Source organism: Mesoplodon mirus (assembly GCF_964341445.2).
Source record: "Mesoplodon mirus genome assembly, chromosome: 9".
In the NCBI taxonomy this organism is placed as follows: Eukaryota; Metazoa; Chordata; class Mammalia; order Artiodactyla; family Ziphiidae; genus Mesoplodon; species Mesoplodon mirus.
Window position 1 is genome coordinate 81,852,490 of NC_138985.1, and position 25,184 is coordinate 81,877,673.

Consider the following 25,184-nt stretch of genomic DNA (forward strand, 5'->3'; position numbering starts at 1 on the left):
TGGGACCCCCAACCCCGCATGACCACACCCCCGGCCACAGATGGTAGAGCAAATTACGCCCTGGACGGAGGGGCAGACAAACAGCGATCCAGCTCACCGAGCTGAGCTATATGCAGCCCTGGCTTGTCCTGCCCTTCCTGGAGGTCTCAGAGAGATAGAGACAGAGGAAGGAGAAGGGGGCCGGTTATTGCATACGCCCAACTCTACACTGGCCGCTTTCATTTTCCAAGGTGGAGGAAATCCTCACCATATTAATGGCATGGAAAAAAGAAAGAAGAGGTATCCAACGGCAGAGGAAAGAGTCCAATGGACCTGATTCTCTGCACAGAGAATGCTGAAGGTGCCCCCCTCTGCCCCCAAAAGAAAACAGAACAAAACAGAACAAAACTCGTCAGGAAACTCAGTTCGATTGCAGGGTAGAAACTTCATCGACACTACAGAAATCGGTTGCCTTTCTGTACACTCACAACAAACTATCCGAATGAGGAAGGAAGAAGAGAACACTGTGGACAATGACGGTAAGAACCTAGGAGTCCATCTAACCCATGACCTATAAGACCCGTAACTCAGAAAACTGGACGAGAGACATACCAATGAAAGAAAATGAAAACGATACACACGCAACATGGAAAGATAGGTGGTGCTCATGGATCAGAAAAGTCCGTCTTGTGGAAATGATTCCACACTCCCAGGGCAATCCAGAGATGCAATGCCATTCCTCTCAAAATACCCATGGATTTTCTCAGACAAGTACAACCAAGAATTCCAAAATGCATCTGGAAACACAAAAGAACCTAGAGAGTGTCAATATGCTCTTCAGACAGAAGCACAGACTTCGGACTTCCCACACCGCCTGATTTCCAACTAGTCTGCCAACCTGCCATCATCAAGACATCATGGTATAGGCACACAAGACATCCACATAGATCCATGGAGGAGAAAGGAGAGCCCAGAAAGAAAGCCACGCTTGTGTGTCTACTCATCTCTGACAAAGGAGGTGAGAAGGTCCCATGGGGACACGATAGCCTGTGCAATGAATGGTGTTGGGGAAAAGGACTGCTCCATGCACGAGCATCACAATGGATTCCTTTCTCATGCCACCTACAACAAGAAACTCACACCAAATCGACTACTGCAACGTAAAACCTGAAGCCAGGCCAGGCCTAGAAGAAACCCATAGGTACTGCGTTCTTGGACCTCAGTCTTACAATCATGTTTGTGGATTGGTGTCCTCAAGCAAGGGAAAGAGAAGCACAATAAACCCAGTTGGGGCTCCAGGTGACTGAAAAGGTTTTCAACAGAACAGGTAAGCGTATGCATGACGAAAGAGGCAGTGGACCGAATGTGAGAAGACACTGATTTGCAAACGTTGTATCTGAGAATGGCGATCATCTGGAAAACAGACCGAGAAGTCGCACAACACAAGTCTTTGAGATACAAAAATCCTAACCTGATGCTTAACCCTAATAATGTGTGTGTGTAATTATTTGTACTGATAGTTATTTTATACTCAATATACCTAGATTATGTATAATAAACATATTCTATATCAAAAAAATGTCATGAGTGAGAAATAATTGATAGAGTGGTAGAGTCAATTGATTTGGAGTCTCCACAAACTTGAGCAATTGGTGAAGTAAGAACATTAGAGTAGGTGCACTGAAAAACAGAATGTAATGGTCAAAAAGTATGAAATAAAAATGTTATAGGATAGAGAAATACATAATAACAAGATCTAAGATATCATCATGTGAAGGGATGGCTGGATAGGAAGGAGAAAAATACCATTGACACGAAGGAGACTGAGAAACTGAGAGGTTAAGGTATTGATGAAAATACAACTGATTTCACTGAATGTTTCTTGCACTTTGGGTCTTTTCAGTCCAATTTACAAAATTGTTGCAGTAAGAACTAATTGACAGTTGCCTAGCTCTCTTGGTCAAATAGAAATTGAGAGGTAACTTCTGCTTAATTATTCTGAGTCTAGTCACTAATCACTCAATATTCATTTCTGGGTCAGAAATACCTGGGCTAAATTGATCTGTGAAAACCTTGAACTATTCCATTCAATCTGGGGAAATGTGAAGGACCACCACAAGTGGTGCAAGCTACCCCTTAGCAGCTTCCAAGCTTTCCACCAACAGAAGTTAGAACATGATTTTTAATTAAGCCTATATGCAGTGGTCCTGGGATAAATCTACACTCAAGGTTTTCTGCTTAAAGTCACAGCAAAAGAACCCCAAAGTGACTAACAGCGCAATCGGTAGATTGCCCCTAAGACTGCAATTTCTGTGAGAACTAGAGAAAATATGTAAAATACTCAGCAACGTGCCTGTGACATAGTAGGTGAGACATTAAGAAAAATTATTGTTATTGATAAATATCCTCACTTTTGAAGCTTACCATTATGGGCATCTGTTGTTTTAGCCTCTCTAGAATTCATTTACATTTATTTTGGTAACAACTCCTGCTCTCCTGGTTCTCACTCTTAACCTAGATAATTTGTTTTGTGGAGCTGCTTGATTTACAGCTCTAGGGTGGGCCCAAGACCCAGAACAATTGGCTGACAGATAGATATATGACAGAAATTGCTCCACAAGATTTAACTGGAACTAAGTGGGAAAGGAAGCTCTCCTCTCAAGTTTTTAAGCTTGATTTAATGTATCCACCAGGATGCATTTGGTTATGACAATCAGAAAATCCTGACACAATTAGCTTATAAAATAAAGGAAAAAAATCTTACTTAATGTGTGAAATCCATAGGTAAAGAATTCTCCAGGGGCATATAAGCAGTATTTCTTTGCATTCCGCTTGGATTTTCCTCTCCCTTTGTTTCTTTAGTTTTTCCTCAGTTTATTTACCTTCTGGGCAATAAAATGACTACATAAGTCACATTGTCTTACAACATCATGGAGAGGCAAAATCTTCTCTTTCTTGGGTCTCCTTTAAAGGCTGAAGTAAATTCTAGAAGACCCCAGGAACCTGCTCAACCTGCCAGAATTGCAACACAAGCTCATTCTTAAAACAATCTCTGGCAAGGGAAAAGGGGCCAACAGGGTTGGCTTGAATTAATCAGAAACTTCCTCTTCCTTGTGAAGGAGTGGATGTCTGAAAAAAAACTGGGTTAGCAAGGAAGAATTGTGTGCATAGCTAGGAATAAGCTGTGATAGTGTCTGCTCAACAGCTGAGAATAAGGCCAGTACAGAACAAAGGCAAAGTTATGGAGGGATGTTCACATACAATATTACTTAGGAATTTGTGGATGACATGAGCCAACAAATTCCTTTCATACTTAAGCCCCATATAAGCCAGGTTCTATCATCTACAACCAAAAGTTCACTAGCTAAAATGCTTACTCAAAGCATTCCTCTGAATCTAACAGGTCTTTATTTTTATCCACATGAACTATAAATATCCTTCAGAATTTCCTATCTCTGTTCTACCACCTATTCTTATACATTTTTTTTCTGACTTCTTGCCTTTTCTTATGTTGTTCTCTTAACTTGTTATACTTTGCTGCCTTCATGTCTACCTCTTAAAATCTTAACCTTTCTTTATAACTGTATCTCAAATATCATCTTTTCCTAAAGCATTCCAAAAATATCTCAATTTCGCATGGTTTCTACTTTAGTCAAACTCCAGGGCAACTCTCTGACTAGCATTTAAAAAATATATATATATATATGCCATCTACCAAGATTTAATATAAAAATAGCTTTGGCAATAAATATTTTCAATTATTCTCATAATGCAGAAGAAGAAAGTGAAATAAAGAGAAGTGACTTGCACAATACCTAGCTGACAACTTGGGTTAATACCAAGATCCATATTCTTTCCCTCCCTGCCTCTCAGGTGTGCCTCACTGCACTGCCTCACTATCATGTGGCCTCTTGGTATGTGAATTGTGTCTCACTCAACTTTTAGTTTCCTTAGTGCACGTATTGTGCTTTGCATATAATAACTATTGAATAAATATTTGGTCAGTTGAACTGCTTGGGGTCATATCTTGATCTTGATTTATCAATGATTGTTGATTGGCCAACAGCAGATACTTCTTTATATAAGTACAAATAGGCCAGTAGTATCTATCTTTTATATTCTGTATATCAAAAGCAAATTCCCAATAGTCACTGTCACCAGTTTGCACGGAATAAGTAATCTATGCAACCTCTACAAAACAAGTAAGATAATTTGACAAAGAGAATGTTTCAATATACAATTTCAATGAAATAAGTACCACATACAAGGAAGAGAAGATTGCAGGAAATTAATATCATTTCCTGAAACCCAGAGGTTGAATACTAGTTACGAAAATAGTAACCTCATGCTGTGGAATTAGATGGGGAAACTTAGCATTAATAACATATTTATATAGATAATTAGTCAGATTTCCTATAAATATGCTGCTTGATATCTGAAGAGAGAAGAGGTAGAAAGAATTGTCACTTCATTCTAAAAAACGAACGAACAAACAAGCAAAAAACAAACAAAAAACCTTCAAAAAAAAACTAGATTTTAAACCTCATTTGATCTTTGTCTGATAATAGTGGTATTAATGACTTGTTATAAAGTGGAGGTCCTTTGTACGAGAGAAAAGGAGGAAAGAGATAATTCTCCTTTTTGTAGTCTATTTGGGAATTAATAAAGAAAAGAGGGATGCTTTGTCTAATTTTTTCTTAAAGTTTTAAATTTAAAATGTCCATTGTTAACATTAATACAACTTAGCCCACTGATTTACTGATGAACAGCATCTAGTCAGAATTCACTTTCTTTAAATGAAATGTTTAAAATAACAATTAAATCACAATCTTTCATATTTTTTCTCATGTTTTCTAAAAGGTCTAAAACCATAAACAAACAAACCAACAACCCTTCAAACTGTATAGAAAGAGCTTGCACACCCTTTACAGATTCATTTCTAGAGATTAATAAATGAACAATGAGAAGGCAATAGTAATCAAATAGGAGATAAGATATCTCTTCACTGTGTATTATTCCAGGAATTTGTGAGTTCAACACAGAAATCTGTCTACATGCCTTAAAGTAGTGTGAGGCTCTTCTACCTTTCTTCAGTTCATCTTTAACCTTTGGTTATTGGCTCAGAAGTAAAGTTATATTTTTGTTGTTATAATTTTTTTCTTTCCTCTATAAGGTGTAGAGCCTCTGAATCTGATAGCTGTTAGTCATGGTAAAATAGTTAAAATTTAGCCATGAACTTATGAGGGTATTATGATATGTTGTGCTTCAAATGGAAATCTGAAGATTTCACAGAAAATGCTATAGCAGACTAGATATATAATTAGATGGTGTTTATAGAGATTAGGTAGGTAAGTAGATAGATAGATAGACAGATAGATAGAATAGTACACGTCCTATTATCTTCCTCAATAAAATTATGTATCTTTTTTTCTGCACCAATAAATATTTTTTAATATTTATCTATCTTGTACCTGTTTCAAAAGTGCAGAAGAAAACATCACTTATTAATCAAATGAAATTTCTTGTTTTATCATCATATGCTATTATTGATTTTAATCTCATTGACCTCTCAGGTCTGGAAACACTTACTGTTCTTTGCATTAGCAGAGGAGAGTCTGTTCCTTTCTCTTTAAAACTTGATTCCATACCGATTATATCCTCAATAACGTCCTCCATCTAGCAAAATATAATACATTTAGAATATTGTGCATAATGATAAAAGTTGCACGTCAGTCTGAATTCAGAGAGAAAAATTTTAGGAATCTTTAAAAGTTTTTTAGGATATTTAGATTATATGTGTATCAAAACACAGAATATCTTAGAACTTAAAATGAAGTAATCCTGACACTCTGATCTGTGTTGCTTTTCTTTGCATTAGCTTACGCCAGTTGGCAGGTGATGGCTGGGCAAATCACCCTGGGTTAGCCCTTTGGAAATTAGTATCTGCGTAAATAGAGTGGTTATCATGAATACCTTGAGCCAGAGCTCATATACTTAGCTTGTAGAGAGATGACTTCCTACAAACTTTATTTTTCTTTTAAAATGTTTTTATAGGGGGCTTCCCTGGTGGCGCAGTGGTTGAGAGTCCGCCTGCCGATGCAGGGGACGTGGGTTCGTGCCCCGGTCCGGGAAGATCCCACATGCCGCAGAGCAGCTAGGCTCGTGAGCCATGGCCACTGGGCCTGCGCGTCCGGAGCCTGTGCTCCGCAATGGGAGAGGCCACAGCAGTGAGAGGCCCGCGTACCGCAAAAAAAAAAAAAAAAAAGTTTTGATGGCATCTTATAGTTAGATATTCAAATATCAGTGATCAAACTTTAGCCAGTTAGTCCACATGTATAGAAACTACATGGAAATGTATTATCCAACTTTCCCTTAATGATCACTAATAATAATAATTACAATATTATCAACAACAATAATAATCACGGACACCTTAAATAGTAACAAACACAGATAATGCAGGAAATGTGGCAGGAGCTGTTTTACATGCTTTGCATACATCAGCTCATTTATCTTCACAACAACCACATGAAGCAGATACTATCATTATCTGCATTGTACAGATGAGGAAAGAAAAAGAAGTTCGATAACTTGTTCCAGAGTTTACAGCTAATGAGTGACAAACGCAGAATTTGAAATTCTGGAAATCTGACTCTATAGTCCTAACTGAAATCAGCTTTTTACTTTCTTTCTCAGGTCCTTTCTAAAATAGCCTTCCTTTCCTTCTGTACTTCAGCTGGAGGGGATTTTAAAGCTTACCTTTTAAAAATACCATCTCCCTCCCTCCCTCTCTCCCTCTCTCTCTCTCTCTCTCTCCCTCCCTCCCTCTCTGTCTCTTTCTCTCTCTGTCTCTTTCTCTCTCCCTCTATCCCCCCACAGCTCTGGTTCTCCTCTCGCCCATTATATTCTCTTTAGTGAAATTTTAAAGTATGATGTAGGGTTAAAGATAGTAAGAATGTGGAATTTATATAACTGTAGTACTCTGAGTTTCCCATGACATGTGCAGAAACAACCAGAAGTAAACTCTGGGAGATATATAAAAATATTTTATTATTCTGTTAATGTTATCTTCTAAGCAAGATTTCTGAAGACCTTAGAGAATCAGATGTTCATAGACTTTTACTAAGATACCCGCAAAGGTGATATGCCAAAAAATCGGAACACTATTCATATATTAATTTAATAGGGCTTCCCTGGTGGCGCAGTTGTTGAGAATCTGCCTGCTAATGCAGGGGACACAGGTTCGAGCCCTGCTCTGGGAAGATCCCACATGCCGCGGAGCAACTAAGCCAGTGAGCCACAACTACTGAACCTGCGCATCTGGAGCCTGTGCTCCGCAACAAGAGAGGCCGTGACAGTGAGAGGCCCGCACACCGCAATGAAGAGTGGCCCCCGCTCGCCGCAACTAGAGAAAGTCCTCACACAGAAACGAAGACCCAACACACTCCAAAAGCAATCAATCAATCAATAAATTTATATATAAAAAAAATAACATGAGGAAAGGGTAGTCCTTGAAAGAAAGCAAAAATACAGACCTTAATGTAGAAACAACCTCAGAGTGTTTGAGAAAGAGTGGGGGGGGGGGGGCAAGGGGAATGGAAAAGAGTGTGCAAGAGCAAGAGAGGGTTGAGTTGAAGATGAAAAGTAGGTAAGGAACTTACATCTTAGAATCCTCTGGACCAGTAGTATCTAACAGAAATTTCTGCAACAATGGGAATGTTCTATATCTACAGTGTCCAATACAGTAGCAACTAAACACATATGGCTATGAGCACTTGAAATGTAGCCAGTGTTTCTGAAGAACTGAATTTTTTATTTCATTCAGTTTTTAAAGATTGCATTGAATTTGAATTAATTTAAAATTAAATTTAAACACACACACACACACACACACACACACACACACACACGTGGCCATTGGGTACCATATTCCAGAGTGTGGCTCTAGGCCCTGTTCTGGACTTTAGATGTTATTCCATGTGCACTGAGAGATCTCTAAAGGATCTAGGAAAATAAATATACATGTTTTCTTTCTTTTGGTTAGTCCACTTTCTGAAAGTTTTCAAGTATATTATTGATTGTTACCAAACTCAAATTTTAATTTCATGACATTTTTCTTATTACTACTCCACCATTAAATAGACAACAAATTTGTATTGAACAGATGTGAAGAAAACCTGAGGGAAGGAGGATGCTAAACACAATTCATGGTAAATGGTTTACTTTGGAGTATTTCTGATAGTTTCAGTAAAAATTACACATGTCATTTGTCCCTTTTCTTTCTGGAAGTTTACATCATAAATTACTCAGTCTCCTGCATCTCTCATTTTTTCCTCTTACCTATAAACATACTCAGGTTTCTTCTATTCTAGAAGGAAACCCTTCTTTCCTACATGTCAAAGTTCATCCTCCTTGGAGACTCTACTTTTGCCTTTAACACTTCTATCCCTCATTTCTGTCATCCACCTACATGACTATCTTTTCCCCTAATTTGTTGGAGTTGCTGTCTCTTCCATTATTCTAAATTGACTTTAAAATCTAACCCAAAACTTTGCTTCACAGCTTCCAGGAATCTTCATAATTAATCACCTTGGAATCCAGTTGCTACTTTAAGAAAGACAACAAACACATCATTTTATATCAGATGAAACAGAATGAACAGATTAGACAAAAGAAGAATTACAAATCAGTGGAATAAGCGTCCTCAAAGTGATAAATGAAGATGATGAAATACAAAGGAAGAACACAATATTTTGACTAAAATAAAAATGGAAATAATAGGTATGGAAAGAATGAGACTCAAGGACAAAGGAAAAGATTATAAGTAAAGGTCTACAAAAGACTAAGAATCAAGTTTCTCAACAACCCTGGGTGCAAGAAAACAATAGGATAACATTTGAAGTGTTAAAGGTAAAGAATTTTGAACCTAGACATTTATAACCAAGAAAATATCCTTTTAGGATGTGCATGAAATAAAGCTTTTCTTAGACATAAAAACTCAGAAGTTTTAGGACAAAAAGACCTTCGGAAAACACTCTTTCAGGAAGTACACTAGTCAGATAATAAATAAAACTATAAAGTCAATACAAAATATAAGAATGAGGAAGTAACAGTAAAATGTTTGTGGTCTAAATAAGAAGAATGTGTGTGTGTGAGTGTGTGTGTATTCATTCTAAAAATATCAATTCAGAAAGATAGGTGAGAACAAGAAGGAGAAGACCATACTCAGATAGACTTTTACTTAAAGGTATGACATAGATATTGTTAAACAATGACATAGATAAAGAAGAAATATAGCTATGTGTCTTAAGTTAGGTGTAACCAAAAAGAGAGAGAGAGAAATTTAACCTTTCCAATAGAGGGTAGAAAAAAAGATGGCAAATAAGGAAACAGAAAGCATAGTAATTAAAAAAATGTGAAAAAAGGTAAGTATTAAATCCTAATGGTAATTACAAGAATGTAAATGAGTTAAAATAGTGCCCAAGAAATTATCATTCAAATTGGATTTTTCAAAGGTATTGTAATACTTTGTCTATAAGGGACACGTTTAAAATAAAACAATAGAGAAAGCGGAAAATAAAGTGCAAAAATGTACCACAAAAATGACCAAAAGGAAAGCAACAGTAGCAATGTTAATATTAGACCATATAAAATTCAAGATCAAATGTTAAAGGAAAAATAGTACCAAGTGACCATGAATACATATGCACCTAAAAAACTCTGTAGCAACAGCTGTCAGAAATCTATGAAAAATAAATTCAATTGTACTTGAATATTTTAGCTCACCACTCTCAAAATCATAAATCTGAATTTAGCCTTCTCTTCACCTATTCTCTAGGCCATGCCTGGGTCCTATCACCTTCTAGTCTATACCACTCAATTTCTGAAATTTTAAATTCAATTATCTCACTCATAAAATGCAATATTCCATTTAGATCCAATCAAGACCCCCTATGGCAGATCAACTGAACAATTTTCATTATGACTCTCTATGCTTTTACCATTATCTTTCTGCCCAACCACCCCTAACTCCCCAGGAGTTCTACCTCTCTACTTCCTGTTAACTCTGAATTCAAAGTAGAATGGTTCTTGCTCACCATCTTACTGAAATTCCTTTTGTTGCTGTTTTCTTTGACTGCTTGACTGATAAATTCAATAGATATTTATCAGTCCTTATTTTATTAGACTCAGTCACTACATTTGAGTGTGTGGGTCATTTCCTCCTTCTTTAAACCGGTTCCTTCAGTGGCACCACACTAGTTATCTTTTTACTTTACATTTACAGTCCTTTTCCTCTGACCACCCCTTAAATGTGGGTGATCTCCTCAATCCCACCCTTGGTTTCCTACTCTCCTCATTGTTTTCATGTTCTTCAGGAGCTTTCTTCCTCATTCAAATTTTCAAGTACTACCCATAGGCTGACAATTCTTAAATCTCTTCTTCCAGTCTAGATTATTCCTCCTCAAGACAAACTTGGATATCTAGCTGTCACCAGCATCTCCACATGGTGGTCTCACAGATACCTCAGTTCTAACGTGTTCTAATATAAGGCCTTATCATCTCTCATTTTACTATAGAAATAACCTCCCCACTGGTCGCTCCCTCCCTCCAGGCTTCTTCTACATAGTTGACAGAGTGATATTAAAGTCAAATCTGATTATGTTGCCCTAGCCCTTACATTTAAGCCTTTCAAGGATTTGAAATTACTTAACATGGAGCACCAGCCTTTCTGTGATTTGTCTATTATCTGCTTCTCTAGTGTGACCTTTTGTCATCACCTGCCTCTCATTTTCTCCTCACCTCATGCTGTTTCCTATTTTTTGCTCATGTTATCTTACTTGGCTAAATTGCCCCACTAGCCATTTTCCTCTAAGTCTACTTGACATACTTCTGAAGCAGAACAGCACTTCTGCACTTCTACATATACCATAGCCCTTTCTACATAATAGTATAATTATTTGCTTCCTTTTTTTCTCTTCCCTTCAACTTAGAGTTCTTGTAGAGTACAGAGGATAAGAAAAACAAGACAAGGAATAATTAAAATATAGCATGTGCTGTAAAAATGCTATGATAAGAGCAATTTTTATCCACACGATATAGGTGTTACTATGAAAACTCAGAGAATAGGCACCTAATCCACACAGAATACCCCCAGGGAAAGAAGAAACCTGAGATGAATTTTGAAGAGTCAGTCAGAATTATCCAGATAAATGGAGATTGAATGAGTAGTCGGTAAAGAAAGGATATAAGGAAGGAGAACCTGGCCGCTGTGAAAATCACTAGTGAACCATATGGCTGAAGAACAGAGTACCATGCAGATGTGTAATGATAAGTCTGGGTAGGGTAGCAAGGGTTAAGTGTGGAAGAGTCCTGTGTGCTGTGAGTCCAAATTTGAATTTTATCTTGGAAAGACCCATGCTATAAAATGCTTATTCAACTTTATATCTGATTGTCTTGGAGAGCTTTAATCACCTAGTTACTCCTAATTCCAACCCCCAAGTCCTAAATCTATGGATGCTCTCATAGATTTATTCTGTGGTAGCTATGATTTCTGGGGTCTTTGAATTAATGAAATGTTCCTTGATGTCACAGGAGGACAAGCATAGAAGAAAAGAAACACCAAAATATGGCAACAGCCACCAAATCCTGAGCAATCCCACTGCCCTTGTGTTAGAAACTTCAAAAAATGTAAGCATCAGAGTGACATCACCAAGATGGCAACATAGTTAGTTCCTGAATTCACTCACCATCATGAGGAGAACAATTAACATCTATTCAGAAAGAAGACACCACTAAGAGAAACCTAGAGCATGGGGGTGAGGCTGAAATACCCCCTGAACCTCAGAGATCAAGGCAGACTGCATCAGAAGGTGAGAGAAGCAGCTACACGTTGACCACATTGACCCTCCCCTAGGACAGTGCAACTCTATGCAGAGAGGTCTTCTCTGAGCCGCTGGTTCGTCCGGAGGGAAAAGAGAACCCAGGGCGGACAACCAATCTTCTTCAACATTGTGGGCTGCTCTGTGGGAGCCCCTACTTTGATCTCGCACTATGGGAATTGCAGAGGAATCTATGGGGCCCAGCCACTGGGAATCTGTGACAGAGAAGCAGGGAGGGGCTTCCAACAATCAACACACAGATCTTGGCAGACAGTTCATATCTGCAGTGCCTGAGTAGTAAACCCAACCAGCGACATCGTTGGTCTGCAGAACCAAATCAGGGGTACAATTTGACCAGGTAACTTGGGGGGAGGGGGCACAGATCTGACTAATTCAGATCCTCAAAGGAGTTTTATCAGCCCTAGAGCCCATTTGTCCACACCCAGGCAAGGTGCTGAGTCATAGCCCCACCCACAGTGAAAAGTACCTTCCAGCCCCATCTGAACAGAAGAGCTAGTGACAACTCCTGGAAGTTGTGGGGCACAGTGGTGCTTGAGTCAAGAGGCAGGTGGACAGGCAGAGCAGAACACCCACAGAGCAAAGCCAGTGCCAGTCATGGGGTCTTCCCATGCTATGCACAAGCAGGAAGATTAATTCATAGCCAAGGGTAGCTCTTGGCCTCTCTCAAACTGAGAACCTCCTTGGAAAATTGAGAATAGTCTGGAAGGCTATTCCTCTGGCCCCAACTGATCAGAAGGGTTAGCAAAAATACCTGAAAGCTTTGCAGCACAGCAGCACTCAAGCTGAGCAAAGGGCAGACAGAACTGATAGTCTGGAGAGCAAAGCCAGCAGCCCTGTTCAGCCAAGGAACTTGGGTGTGGGTCAGCTTGAGTTAAGACAACAAAGAGCTTTACTTGTTTTAGAGCAGCTTCTGCAACTGTGCCTGGGCAGAGAATCTAATTCATAGTCTTGCTCATCATTGAATACAGCCTTCAGCCCATCCAACCAGGAAACCTAAGCAGAACACATGGGAAGTTGCATAGCCCATTCAACAGTCCCACATACAGTGGCACTTGAACAGAGAGCACAGCCATGGCTTCCCCTATGTGCAGAGCAAAATCAGTGACCTCACCTGACCAGGGAATTCAGTGCATACTCAGGCCTTATTCAGGCCTCCAAACAATGAACTGCATAGGCCCTGGGCCCTGACCTACTTCCCTGCTAGGACAGGGAAGCTAATTCATAGCCCCACCTGCTACATCCAGTCCCAACCATCTAGTAAGCGTGATCAGAGAATTCAGGCAACTGTGGAGCCCACTCCACAGCCTCACTTGAGTAAGAAACAAAGCCAACAGTCCTATCCAACTGCTCTCAGCTAGTGGCACAACCCCCAATCCCTGTCTTCAGAGTTCTAACAGTTGCCTCACCCCAATATATCATAATATCAGGCTCCACCTGCCCAAAGGCATTAGTGGCAGACACACCCAGAAACCCAAACTGAGCAGACTGGTGAAGAACTGTCTCTGGCAAAGCAAACCTGTAAAGTCTGCAAGAGGAGCACTATTACTCAAATGCACAGATACCAACATAAGAAATTAAGGATCATAAAAAATCAGGTAAATATGACACCACCAAAGGAAACTAATTAAACTCCAATAACTGACCCTAAAGAAATGGAGATCTATGAACTGTCAGATAAAGAATTCAGAATAATCCTTTTAAGGAAGTTTAGTGACCTACATGAAAACACAGACAGATAACTAAACAAAATTAAGAAATAGAATAAATAGAATAATCTATTATTAATAGCCTAATATTTTAAAAAAGTATAAATTTTAATAGCAATAACCTAAAGTGTGATGGGGAGAAGAAGTAAAAGTGTAAAAAATACATATTCTATTGAAGTTAAGTTGCTATCAATTTAAAATAGGGTGTTATAAGTTTAAGTTATTTTATGTAAGCCTTATGATAACCACAGGAAAATCTTATAGTATTGTAATTACGCAAAAGAACTCAATAAAGAAGTCAAAGCATATTGATACCAAAAGGCAGAACACAAAAAATGATAGCAGGATAAGAAACAGGGAATGATGGAGCTACAAAATAACCAGAAAACAACTAAAAACATTTTATTGTAGTGAGCCCTTATCTATAAGTAATTACTTTAAATATAAATGGATTAAATTCTCCAATTCAAAGACATAGTATGGATGAATGGATTTAAAAAAGAAGATCCAAAATGTGCTGTCTATAGGAGACTCACTTTCACCTTAAAGACACAAATAGACTGAGAGTGAAGGGATGGAAAAAGACATTTCAAGCAGTGGTAACCAAAAGAAAGCAGGGGTAGACAGCTTATATTGCTTACATCAGACAAAACAGACTCAACTAAAAATGGTAAAAAGAGACAAAGAAGGTCATTATATAATGATACATCAAAAAGATGTAACTATTTATGAGTCCAACATCACAGCACCTAAGTATATAAAGCAAAAACTAACAGAGCTAAAGAGAAAAATAAATGGTATAGTTGCTATAAACAATAATAGTTGAAGACTATTTTACCCCACTCATCAATGGATAGATCATCCACACAGAATCAATAAGGAAACAGTGGATTTGATCAACACTATAGACTTCCTGGACCTAAAAGATACATAAAGAACATTCTATCTAGTGACAGCAGAATACACATTATTCTCAACTATACATGTGACATTTTCTAGGATATACCATATGTTAGACCACAAAACACGTCTTAACAAATTCAAGAAGAATGGAATCATACTAAGTGTCTTCTCTAATCACAATGGCATGAAACTAGAAATCAACAAGAGGAAACTAGAAAATTCACAAACACATTGAAATTAAACAACACTCTCCTGAACATTCAATGGATCAAAGAGGAAATTAAAAGGGAAACAAAAAAGTTTATTAAGACAAACAAAAATAGAGACACGACATACCAGAACTTACGGGATACAGCAAAAGCAGGCCTTGAAGGCATTATGCTAAGTGAAGGAAGTCAGACAGAGAAAGACAAATACTGCATGATCTCACTTATAGGTGGAATCTAAAGCAAAAACAAAACAAAACAAAAAAACCTCGTAGAAAAAGAGATCAGAGAGGCTTCCCTGGTGGCACAGTGGTTGAGAGTCCGCCTGCCGATGCAGGGGACATGGGTTCATGCCCCAGTCCGGGAAGATCCCACATGCCGCGGGGCAGCTGGGTCCGTGAGCCATGGCTGCTGAGCCTGCGCATCCAGAGCCTGTGCTCCGCAACAGGAGAGGCCACAACAGTGAGAGGCCCGCGTACCATTAAAAAAAAAAAAAAAAAGAAAACTCTTCAAGGACTTCCCTGGTGGCACAGTGCCTAAGAATCTGCCTGCCAACGTAGGGGACACAGGTTCAAGCCCTGGTCCAGGAAGATCCCACATGCCGTGGAGCAACAAAGCTCGTGTGCCATAACTACTGAGCCTGCACTCTAGAGCCCGCGAGCCACAACTACTGAACCCACATACAACTACTGAAGCCCGTGTGCCTAGAGCCCGTGCTTCACAACAAGAGAAGCCATCACGATGAGAAGCCCGCACACTGCAATGAAGAGTAGCCCCCACTCGCCGCAATGAAGACCCAACACAGCCAAAAATAAAATGTAAATAAATATAAATGTAAATAAATAAATAAATATATTTTAAAAAGACAACTCTTCAAACCATAGAAATGTTGGTGAGAGAGGTTAAGGATTGAGACCACACAACAACTAAGTGGTGGTGCTAACCTCATGGTGCCTGACTCTGAAGACTGCAAACTATCTGCTTTGTGACAATGACTCTTAGCACCAATCAAAGAATATTAGGATGTTGAGGTAAGTTCCCTCTATGCCTACATCCTGGAGAGTTTTTATCATAAATCGGTGTTGAATTTTGTCAAAAGCTTTTTCTGCATCTATTGAGATGATCATATGGTTTTTATCCTTCAGTTTGTTAATATGGTGTATCACATTGATTGATTTGCGAATATTGAAGAATCCTTGTATTCCTGGGATAAACCCCACTTGATGGTTGTGTGTGATCCTTTTAATGTGCTGTTGGATTCTGTTTGCTAGTATTTTGTTGAGGATTTTTGCATCTATGTTTATCAGTGATATTGGTCTGTAGTTTTCTTTTTTTGTAACATCTTTGTCTGGTTTTGGTATCACGGTGATGGTGGCTTCGAAGAATGAGTTTGGGAGTGTTCCTCCCTCTGGTCTATTTTGGAAGAGTTTGAGAAGCATAAGTGTTAGCTCTTCTCTAAATGTTTGATAGAATTCGCCTGTGAAGCCATCTGGTCCTGGGCTTTGTTTGTTGGAAGATTTTTAATCACAGTTCAAATAAATAAATGGGACCGAATGAAACTTAAAAGCTTTTGCACAGCAAAGGAAACCATAAACAAGATGAAAAGACAACCCTCAGAATGGGAGAAAATATTTGCAAATGAAACAACCGACAAAGGATTAATCTCCAAAATATATAAGGAGCTCATGCAGCTCAATATCAAAAATACAAACAACCCAATCCAAAACTGGGCAGAAGATCTAAACAGACATTTCTCCAGAGAAGATATACAGATTGCCAACAAACATATGAAAGGATGCTCAACGTCACAAATCATTAGAGAAATGCAAATCAAAGCTACAATGAGGTATCACCTCACTCCGGTCAGAATGGCCATCATTAAAAAATCTACAAACAATAAATGCTGGAGCGGGTATGGAGAAAAGGGAACCCTCTTGCACTGTTGGTGGGAATGGAAATTGATACAGCCACTATGGAGAACAGTATGGAGGTTCCTTAAAAAACTAAAAATAGAACTACCATATGACCCAGCAATCCCACTACTGGGCATATACCCTGAGAAAACCATAATTCAAAGAGTCATGTACCACAATGTTCATTGCAGCATTATTCTCAATAGCCAGAACATGGAAGCAACGTAGGTGTCCATTGACAGATGAATGGATAAAGAAGATGTGGCACATATATACAATAGAATATTACTCAGTCATAAAAAGGAAATTGAGTTATTTGTACTGAGGTGGATGGACCTAGAGTCTGTCATGCAGAGTGAAGTAAGTCAGAAAGAGAAAAACAAGTACTGTAAGCTAACACATATATATGGAATCTAAAAAAAAAAAAAAAAGGTTCTGATGAACCTAGGGGAAGGACAGGAATAAAGACGCAGACGTAAAGAATGGACTTGAGGGGCTTCCCTGGTGGCGCAGTGGTTGAGAATCTGCCTGCCAATGCAGGGGACACAGGTTCGAGCCCTGGTCTGGGAAGATCCCACATGCCACGGAGCAACTAGCCCCGTGAGCCACAATTACTGAGCCTGTGCGTCTGGAGCCTGTGCTCCGCAACAAGAGAGGCCGCGATAGTGAGAGACCTGCGCACCCCGATGAGGAGTGGCCCCCGCTTGCCACAACTAGAGAAAGCCCTCGCACAGAAACAAGGAGCCAACACAGCCATAAATAAATTTTAAAAAAGAAAAGAAAAAAAAAGAATGGACTTGAGGACATAGGGAGGGGGAAGGGTGAGCTGGGACGAAGTGAGAGAGTAGCATTGACATATATACACTACCAAACATAAAATAAATAGTTAGTGGGGAGCAGCTGCATCACACAGGGAGAACAGCTCGGTGCTTTGTGTCCACCTAGAGGGGTGGGATAGGGAGGGTGGGAGGGAGATGCAAGAGGGAGGGGATATTGGGATATATGTATACATATAGCTGATTCACTTTGTTATACAGCAGAAACTAATGCAACATTGTAAAGCAATTATACTCCAATAAAGATGTTAAAAAAAGAATATTAGGAAATGGCAAGAAGGTAGGATACATCTTAGCTACTAAAGATAGCAAGACTTGAATTGATGGCAGTATGTGAAAATGTGTACATGATAAGTCAAATTCAAGGAGAACACACATTAAAACTATAACAGGTGGAATAAAATTATGATTGACATTAATGGTTGAAGAGACTTATATACACAGTTTAAAGAACAATGTTTAAAAAAATAGAAAGTGTTTGTCTGCAGCCAATGTGCATGTTGTACGTAGACCACTTAATGAGGCACTTAATGAGGCTTTCAACCCTTCCCAGCCATGCAACTCCTTTTGACTGACACCACCTAAAGGTCCACTAAGATCAGGTAAATTTCTCTTATACAAACTTATTATAAAGTGAAAGGTAATCTGTGTGCCTAAGGAATAAAAATGTTATCTAAGAAAAACCGAGAAGACTGATATGTGTTACTTATCCTTTCTCATTTTTTAGAAGACATATTTCATAAGACACATAATAAGATCATTTTCTGGGTTTTGCCTAGAATTGATTGGCATATGCATATCCTTTGGGATTTGTTTTTTCCTTTGGGAATCACTCTTCCACACAAGGAAATGAACTTGGGAAGAAGGTGGTTGTAAGATAAATTGTATGGTGTGAGTTCTAATATTTACTGTACAGATGATTTTCAACCTACATATATTTTTATTATCTTCATAGAGTGAATAGAGAACCTAGTTCTACATTTTTTTTGAAAATTCTTCGTATATCCACTACTGAAAAGTTTAAGTAAATATACATGTAGAGATCTATGTTCAGTTTTGGATTTCAACTAGTCCTGTTTTGTGGTTGTTTTATATTTTATTAAACAATCTACCAGATCCTTATTCTTTTCTCTTTTCTAGATTCATAAAAAATTTGCAAAAGAAAATCTTCCTCTATCATTTGGAATTCAAATAATGATATACTGAGCATTGCTCTTTTGTACCTGGAGGCTACAGACTTAGCTAAAAAGCAGTGACCTGAAATCAGTAATAATCACCAGGAATGTAGATTGGGAGATTAAATCTGGGAGATCACAGAACCATGTCTCCATCTAAAAATCAAATGGAAAAAAAGAAAAATAAAAGAATAGAAAGCTCAGTTACTGATGTAGTTTTTCTACATTGAGATATTAAAGGAACTCTTTTACCCAGTTCTAGCTTTCTCCCACTTCTACTCATTCTTCAGTATTTTTTGAAGGTTCATTTACAAGCAAGTCACAATAATTATGAACTCCACGAAGCTAGACACTCATTCATTTTGTATCCTCAGCACCTCTAATTTCCTCTTATTTAGTAAATGGTAGGCAAGTATTTGTTGAAAATAGAAATGAATGGATAGATAATCAATAGTAATAAATTCCAATATAATTCTACAAAATATTAAGTGCAAGAAGATTATTAGTCTCACTCTGATAAACATTTCTAGCACACATGTTTACTGTTATTTATTCTTTTGCTTGTTTTATCTTAATGGGTACTTCAGATAATGTAACTGTTGATAAATGTTTTAACTAAAGTTATCAGAAAACCATTACAATTAAAGCTAAATCTTCTTAACATATTACTATTAGAACTTGCTTTGACTCACACTGATACAAAACTGAAATGAGTGTTAAAAAATGAATTGTTATATTTTATGCATAACAATTCTTATGGGCATAACTAATTATTACAAATTAATAAATTAAGACATCCTTTTGTTAAATAAATTTGCATATGGAATGTTTACTATAAAAATTTGACTTCAATTTCTTGAGGTATTTTTTTTCCCAAGAAACTGATTATATATTTTCATAAGCAGCCATTAGACATACATGCCATTCTACATTGTCATCTTCTTTCCCAAGAGTTAGCAACTTGGTGAGTGGATTTCCAGTGAGTCCAGTGTTACTCTCGGGAGACTGGTGTCCATGCTGTACCAGAAGTGCACTGCTTGGTGTTGGAGGGTGTGACCGTTTAAGAGTCTGGTGGACGATCTGGTGGTCAGGGGTCATGAAAGGTTTTACTTGCTGTCTCTGAACTTTCTGTAGCTGAGTCCTAGCAGAACTTTCCAGGTGTGCTGGGACCTACCAAATAAAAACCAAACAAATGCAATGTGTAGCATCATCTGGTAAAAGAGTTCCACTTTCAACAATTGGATTATGACAATAAACACTATAACATCTAGTTTCTTTCTAATTTATTGTCTATGCTTCTGTCATAATTTACATAAGATATTAATGGACTATAGTTTTTGATAAGTCATTTAAACTTTACTAAAATATTTTAAATGCTAACCAAGTGTTTAAGAATAGCTCTTAAAATAACATGCAACTGAAACCAACTTGGAATAAATATAAAAGCAGCAAAACTTTTTGAGGGTCTGAAAAAGAATGACTAAAATAATAAAAGGAAAACACAGCTGATTTACTATTATTAGTGATTTTTATATAACATATATATCTCTTATATTCCTTTATATTACATATAAATATTCCATTGGCTATAATCACTCTATTTTTAATTAAAGATTTTAAAAAATTATCCATGAGGGAGAAGAGACTAGAAATATATATACTAAATATTGCCTGATACTTTATGGGTGGTGAAAATCTAGGTGATTTTTTTCAGTTTTCTGTATTTTCCAGAGTTTCTATACTGAGTTTATTTTAATTTTTTAAAAATCTTAATTTTAAACCCTTCCATATTCTCACTTTATAATAACAATACTTTGATAGAATCATTATGAATTGACAGAAAGAAGCATTCAGAAAAAAATTTAACCAGTGTCATGTGCCAACTAAGCAACTATCCAGTATATTGAAATCCCTATTTCAAATAATAGACATAAAATTCTGGGCATCTTCAGTCTAGCTATCATAGTTAATGATATACCATTATTTGTATAAGGACAATTTGAAGTATTTCAAGCTTTCCCTCTGAAAATAGTATTGCCTGCCAGTCCCCTTTATATTTACTATGCTGCGATGTGACTTCTAATACATTTTCCTCAAGTGGCCTATATATAAACCTATTTAATATTTCCCTCGTGTTAAACAATAGTAAAGATTGCTGTACAGTGCTTATTTTTCCTTTTATTTCAGCTACACAAACTACTCCTTAAATCCCTTAACATGCATTAGCTCAGATAAATAGCCTTTACAAAGTATTTTGCATTTAAATTAGCTGGTTTGGGGTACAATATTGTAGTAGTTACTTTAGTTTAATTCTGTTATGCTGACATTTTTAGCATTATTTTAATTGTACTACCATAAAATAATTTTTCAGTCATATAAAAAAGATTAAGATTAGTAATAAAGATTACACATATTACTAATTATATTGCTGTGAGCTTTAAAGTTGTAAAACAACATTTCATTAAAATGCCTGTGGTAATTTTTTGGGGGTAGTTATTTAGATTATCCTACAGTTTTTTTTTTTTTTTTTTTTTTTTTTTTTTTGCGGTATGTGGGTCTCTCACTGTTGTGGCCTCTCCTGTTGCAGAGCACAGGCTCTGAAAGTGCAGGCTCAGTGGCCATGGCTCACAGGCCCAGCCGCTGTGCAGCATGTGGGATCTTCCCAGACCGGGTCACGAACCCGTGTCCCCTGCATCGGCAGGCGGACTCTCAACCACTGCGCCACCCGGGAAGCCCTATCCTACAGTTTTAAATGAATCCTTCTTAATCCATATAAATTTACAAAATATACATTATAAACAGCATTTTCAGATTCACAAATCTGAATGACTTTCACACAACATAACTGAATGCTAAAGGACATTGTATATTATTTTAAGAAAAGTATGTTGAATCAGAATTTACAACATTCATTAACTAATTCATTTTTCACTTTTCATCTATGGATGCTAAAAGCATCATTAGAGTACTTATTGTGTTTTGTGTTACATCAGGAGTCCAAGGGAAGTCATAACTGTGATCCTAGGGCTCTAGGAATTTACAATATACTTGGGCAATATTAATATCAACTACAGCAAAAATGATGATGATGATAAAAATAATAATATGCAGCAGGTATCAGGCACTGTGTTAAGCATTTTACACACATTGTTTCATTTAATTCTTGTTACAACCTTAGGAGATAGGTATCAATAGTACCCCCATTGCACCATATAATTGAAGCCACTGAGACTTAGAGAGGTTAAATGGTGTGGCTGTTATCACTTCACTAGTAAAAGATGGAACTGGAATACAGGGCCTGGTTTCCCAAACACTACATGATATTGGCTCCTGATTGAAATGACTGGAATACAAAGCAAAAGCTCAGTAACATATACAATGAATTTAGAATGCCACAAGAAGCAGTGGTTTTAAAAAACTAATTGAAAGAGAAAATGGTTATAAATCAGGTGTTGGAAGGAGATGGTCCTGGGATAGGGGACAGAAAGAAGGAAAACTCAAACGTAAAAGATCAAAATGAAAGAAGAAAAGAAGTTGGGAGGCAGTCACAAATATTAGTCATGAAAAGGAATTCACATGAATACTTTTCCTCTACCATCTCATTAGATCACTCTATACAGAGACACAATAAAAAATATGAAATTCTAATTCTGCCTGAATTATTGGTTATTTATAGGGAATTACAAGGGCTTAGCAGGCAAACGTGAAGACTCTCTTGGATCCTACATCTATATACATCTGTATACAACATCTATAAACTAAGCATGAGAGTCTGAAAGATCAGTGGAGCCGGGGAAGATTAAATGGAATGTAATTAAATTACTCCCCAGTAAACCTCCGTCTTTTCCAAGCATGGACTGATATCAGAACAATGAGACAACTAAATGTAAAACATCAGTTAAACCATGTGCAGTCAATTTTAAAATACTTTTAAATTGCCTGGGATCTGAAGACACAACTATAAAACTATCTATTGGATTGGTTTCACTGAAGGTCTTGGTACTTGGTGAGATGAAGTAAATGAAACTATATGTTGCCATTGTTCATTTATTCATTTATTTAAGAAATATTTTTGAGTGTCAAGTGTGTGTGCACTGAGTCGTGCATTGAAGGTAAAAGGGAGATAACCACAGTATCTGCCTTCAAAGAGCTCGTAGTCTAGTCAGGGAAGAAAAATAAGAGATCTCCAAGGGCAAGGGCTGCATTTATCTTGCTGGCTGCTGGACTGCCATACTTCCTATACATAACCCAGAGAGGGGCACAGAGCAGGCACTTAAAAATATGTGTTCACATGTGTTCAATGAGTGATTTTATGAATAAATCATTAAGGTACAGTGTGTGAATAACTATGGTGACTGCAGAGAGCTTTGGGAACCCACTAGAGGAAGCAGGTAAACCATAATCAGAATACCAAAGTCTTCACCTAGAAGGCTAGAGCAGCTGTAGATTGTGATTTCGTTCTTTGGACTATCAAAGAGACTAAGACCACCCAGAGGTAGGGAAGTTTTGCTATTGAAAGTAATAAGTAAAACATTATCTCCTAACTCTGAATTATGTCTCAGCATTATCTCTCTGGCATGCTGTTATTGCAAACTAAAAATAATGATGGTCAGCTTAAGTCCAAGGTTCTGTGTATGTGCAGAGATCTGTTTTATTTCAATTAAAAGAATTTATTTACTTATATCCTCCCTCTTTTCCAAAACATTATAAATAAATATGAGGTGTAAATGTGGTGAGAGGTATTTATGCCAGAAAATGTAGGCTGAAGATTAATATTGCAATCGAGTACAAAATTTCCCCATGAGCATCCCGACAGCCAAGGAAAAAGGAAAAATTTAAAAACGTATTAGGTGGAGCCTTGTGAAATTGCAGGTATTTGACAATTTTTGATCTATAAATTGTCCCTTCTGTATAGTTCAACCTAATATATATTTCTTAATAAGTAATTAAATCATGCCAGCTCTGAGGAAAGACAAATATTTTTCAGAATAATATCTGAGAATTTATAAACTAGATTTTTTCATGGAAGACTTGAATGATATCTTGAACAAAATTCCAACTTGCAAAATAGGCAGTGAAATTCTTTATATGCCTATATTTAAAAATAAATATTTATCATCTTAAATTGAGTTAGCCGGGAAACATAATCTGAAACTTGCCTGTAGGATATTTATTGGGGGGTGCTCTCAGAATCAGCGCTGCAGTAGGGTGAGGGAAACAGGATCAGATGGAGGCAAGAGTGGTTTAGTCATGAAGGGGATAATGTTGGCCATGCACCACAACATCCACTACATTTATTCTTGATCAAAGGCCCAAAGCATAATATGAATCAGCTCAAGTGAAAGCCCAAACATATAACTTTATAGTGATCTGACTTGACTCTTAGATACCTTAGACAGCACTTAGAGCAGGCAGAGCAATGTTTTCCAAACCAATTTATATTTCAGACTCCATATTTAAATACAGTAACCTAGAGGTTCACCTGGTTAGACCATTAACCCAATATCAATTATCTCAACCTAGGCTTTCAATAGAAATTACGTTGTTTTTTTTCAAAAAGTTCCATTATTTGGAGTTACAAAAATGAAACTTAGCTTAAAACATCCAATTATTTTTTTAAATATGCTTCAAATATAGTTAAGTTCTCATATTCTAATAAAGGGATGTGGGTTTTTTAAAAATTAGAAATGCATGTATTGATGAGCTTTAAAAAATGCTTAGATTCATTAATAAGAGAACAAGAGCAATGTGCTTAATGGGTCAATTGAAGTATTTTTTTTAAATTAGAAATACATAAATTCCTGCAAGTACAACAAGCTAATGGGAAGAAATTGGTCAGGAAGAAAAAAGCATTTTGGTTGTAGAAAATATAATCACTGGGGAATCACAATCACAAATACAAAATGTATGTATCTAATTCAAAAAGAGTCATGTACCACAATGTTCACTGCAGCTCTATTTACAATAGCCAGGACATGGAAGCAACCTAAGTGTCCATCGACAGATGAATGGATAAAGAAGATGTGGCACATATATACAATGGAATATTACTCAGCCATAAAAAGAAACAAAATTGAGTTATTTGTAGTGAGGTGGATGGACCTAGAGACTCATACAGAGTGAAGTAAGTCAGAACGAGGAAAACAAATACCGTATGCTAACACCTATATATGGAATCTAAAAACAAACAAACAAAAAAGTTCTGAAGAACCTGGGGTCAGGACAGGAGTAAAGACGCAGACATAGAGAATGGACTTGAGGACACGGGGAGGGGGAAGGGTAAGCTAGGACGAAGTGAGAGAGTAGCATTGACATATATACACTACCAAATGTAAAATAGATAGCTAGTGGGAAGCAGCTGCACGGCACAGGGAGATCAGCTCGGTGCTTTGTGTCCACCTAGAGGGGTGGGATAGGGAGGGTGGGAGGGAGACGCAAGAGAGAGGAGATACGGGGATATATGTATAGCTGATTCACTTTGTTATACAGAAGAAACAAACACACCATTTTAAAGCAATTATACTCCAATAAAGACGTTAAAAAATTTTTATGTATCTGTCGGTTTT

The 25,184-nt window shown here is 37.4% G+C and overlaps 1 protein-coding gene across 2 annotated transcripts in view; it reads right to left on the reverse strand.

Annotated features, from left to right (window-relative positions):
• The window catches only part of TFEC (transcription factor EC), a 662,156-nt gene that overhangs the window by 27,403 nt on the left and 609,569 nt on the right, over window positions 1-25,184 (reverse strand). Inside the window, exons 6-7 of one of the 2 annotated variants that reach the window (XM_082631956.1) lie at window positions 19,537-19,788; window positions 5,569-5,655 (exon numbers count right to left, since the gene is read on the reverse strand). In XM_082631956.1, the coding sequence (XP_082488082.1) occupies window positions 5,569-5,655; window positions 19,537-19,716 (267 nt within the window). In that variant the 5' untranslated portion in view covers window positions 19,717-19,788. The remainder of the gene's footprint in view (window positions 1-5,568; window positions 5,656-19,536; window positions 19,789-25,184) is intronic. The other variant, XM_082631957.1, reaches the window with a different exon arrangement.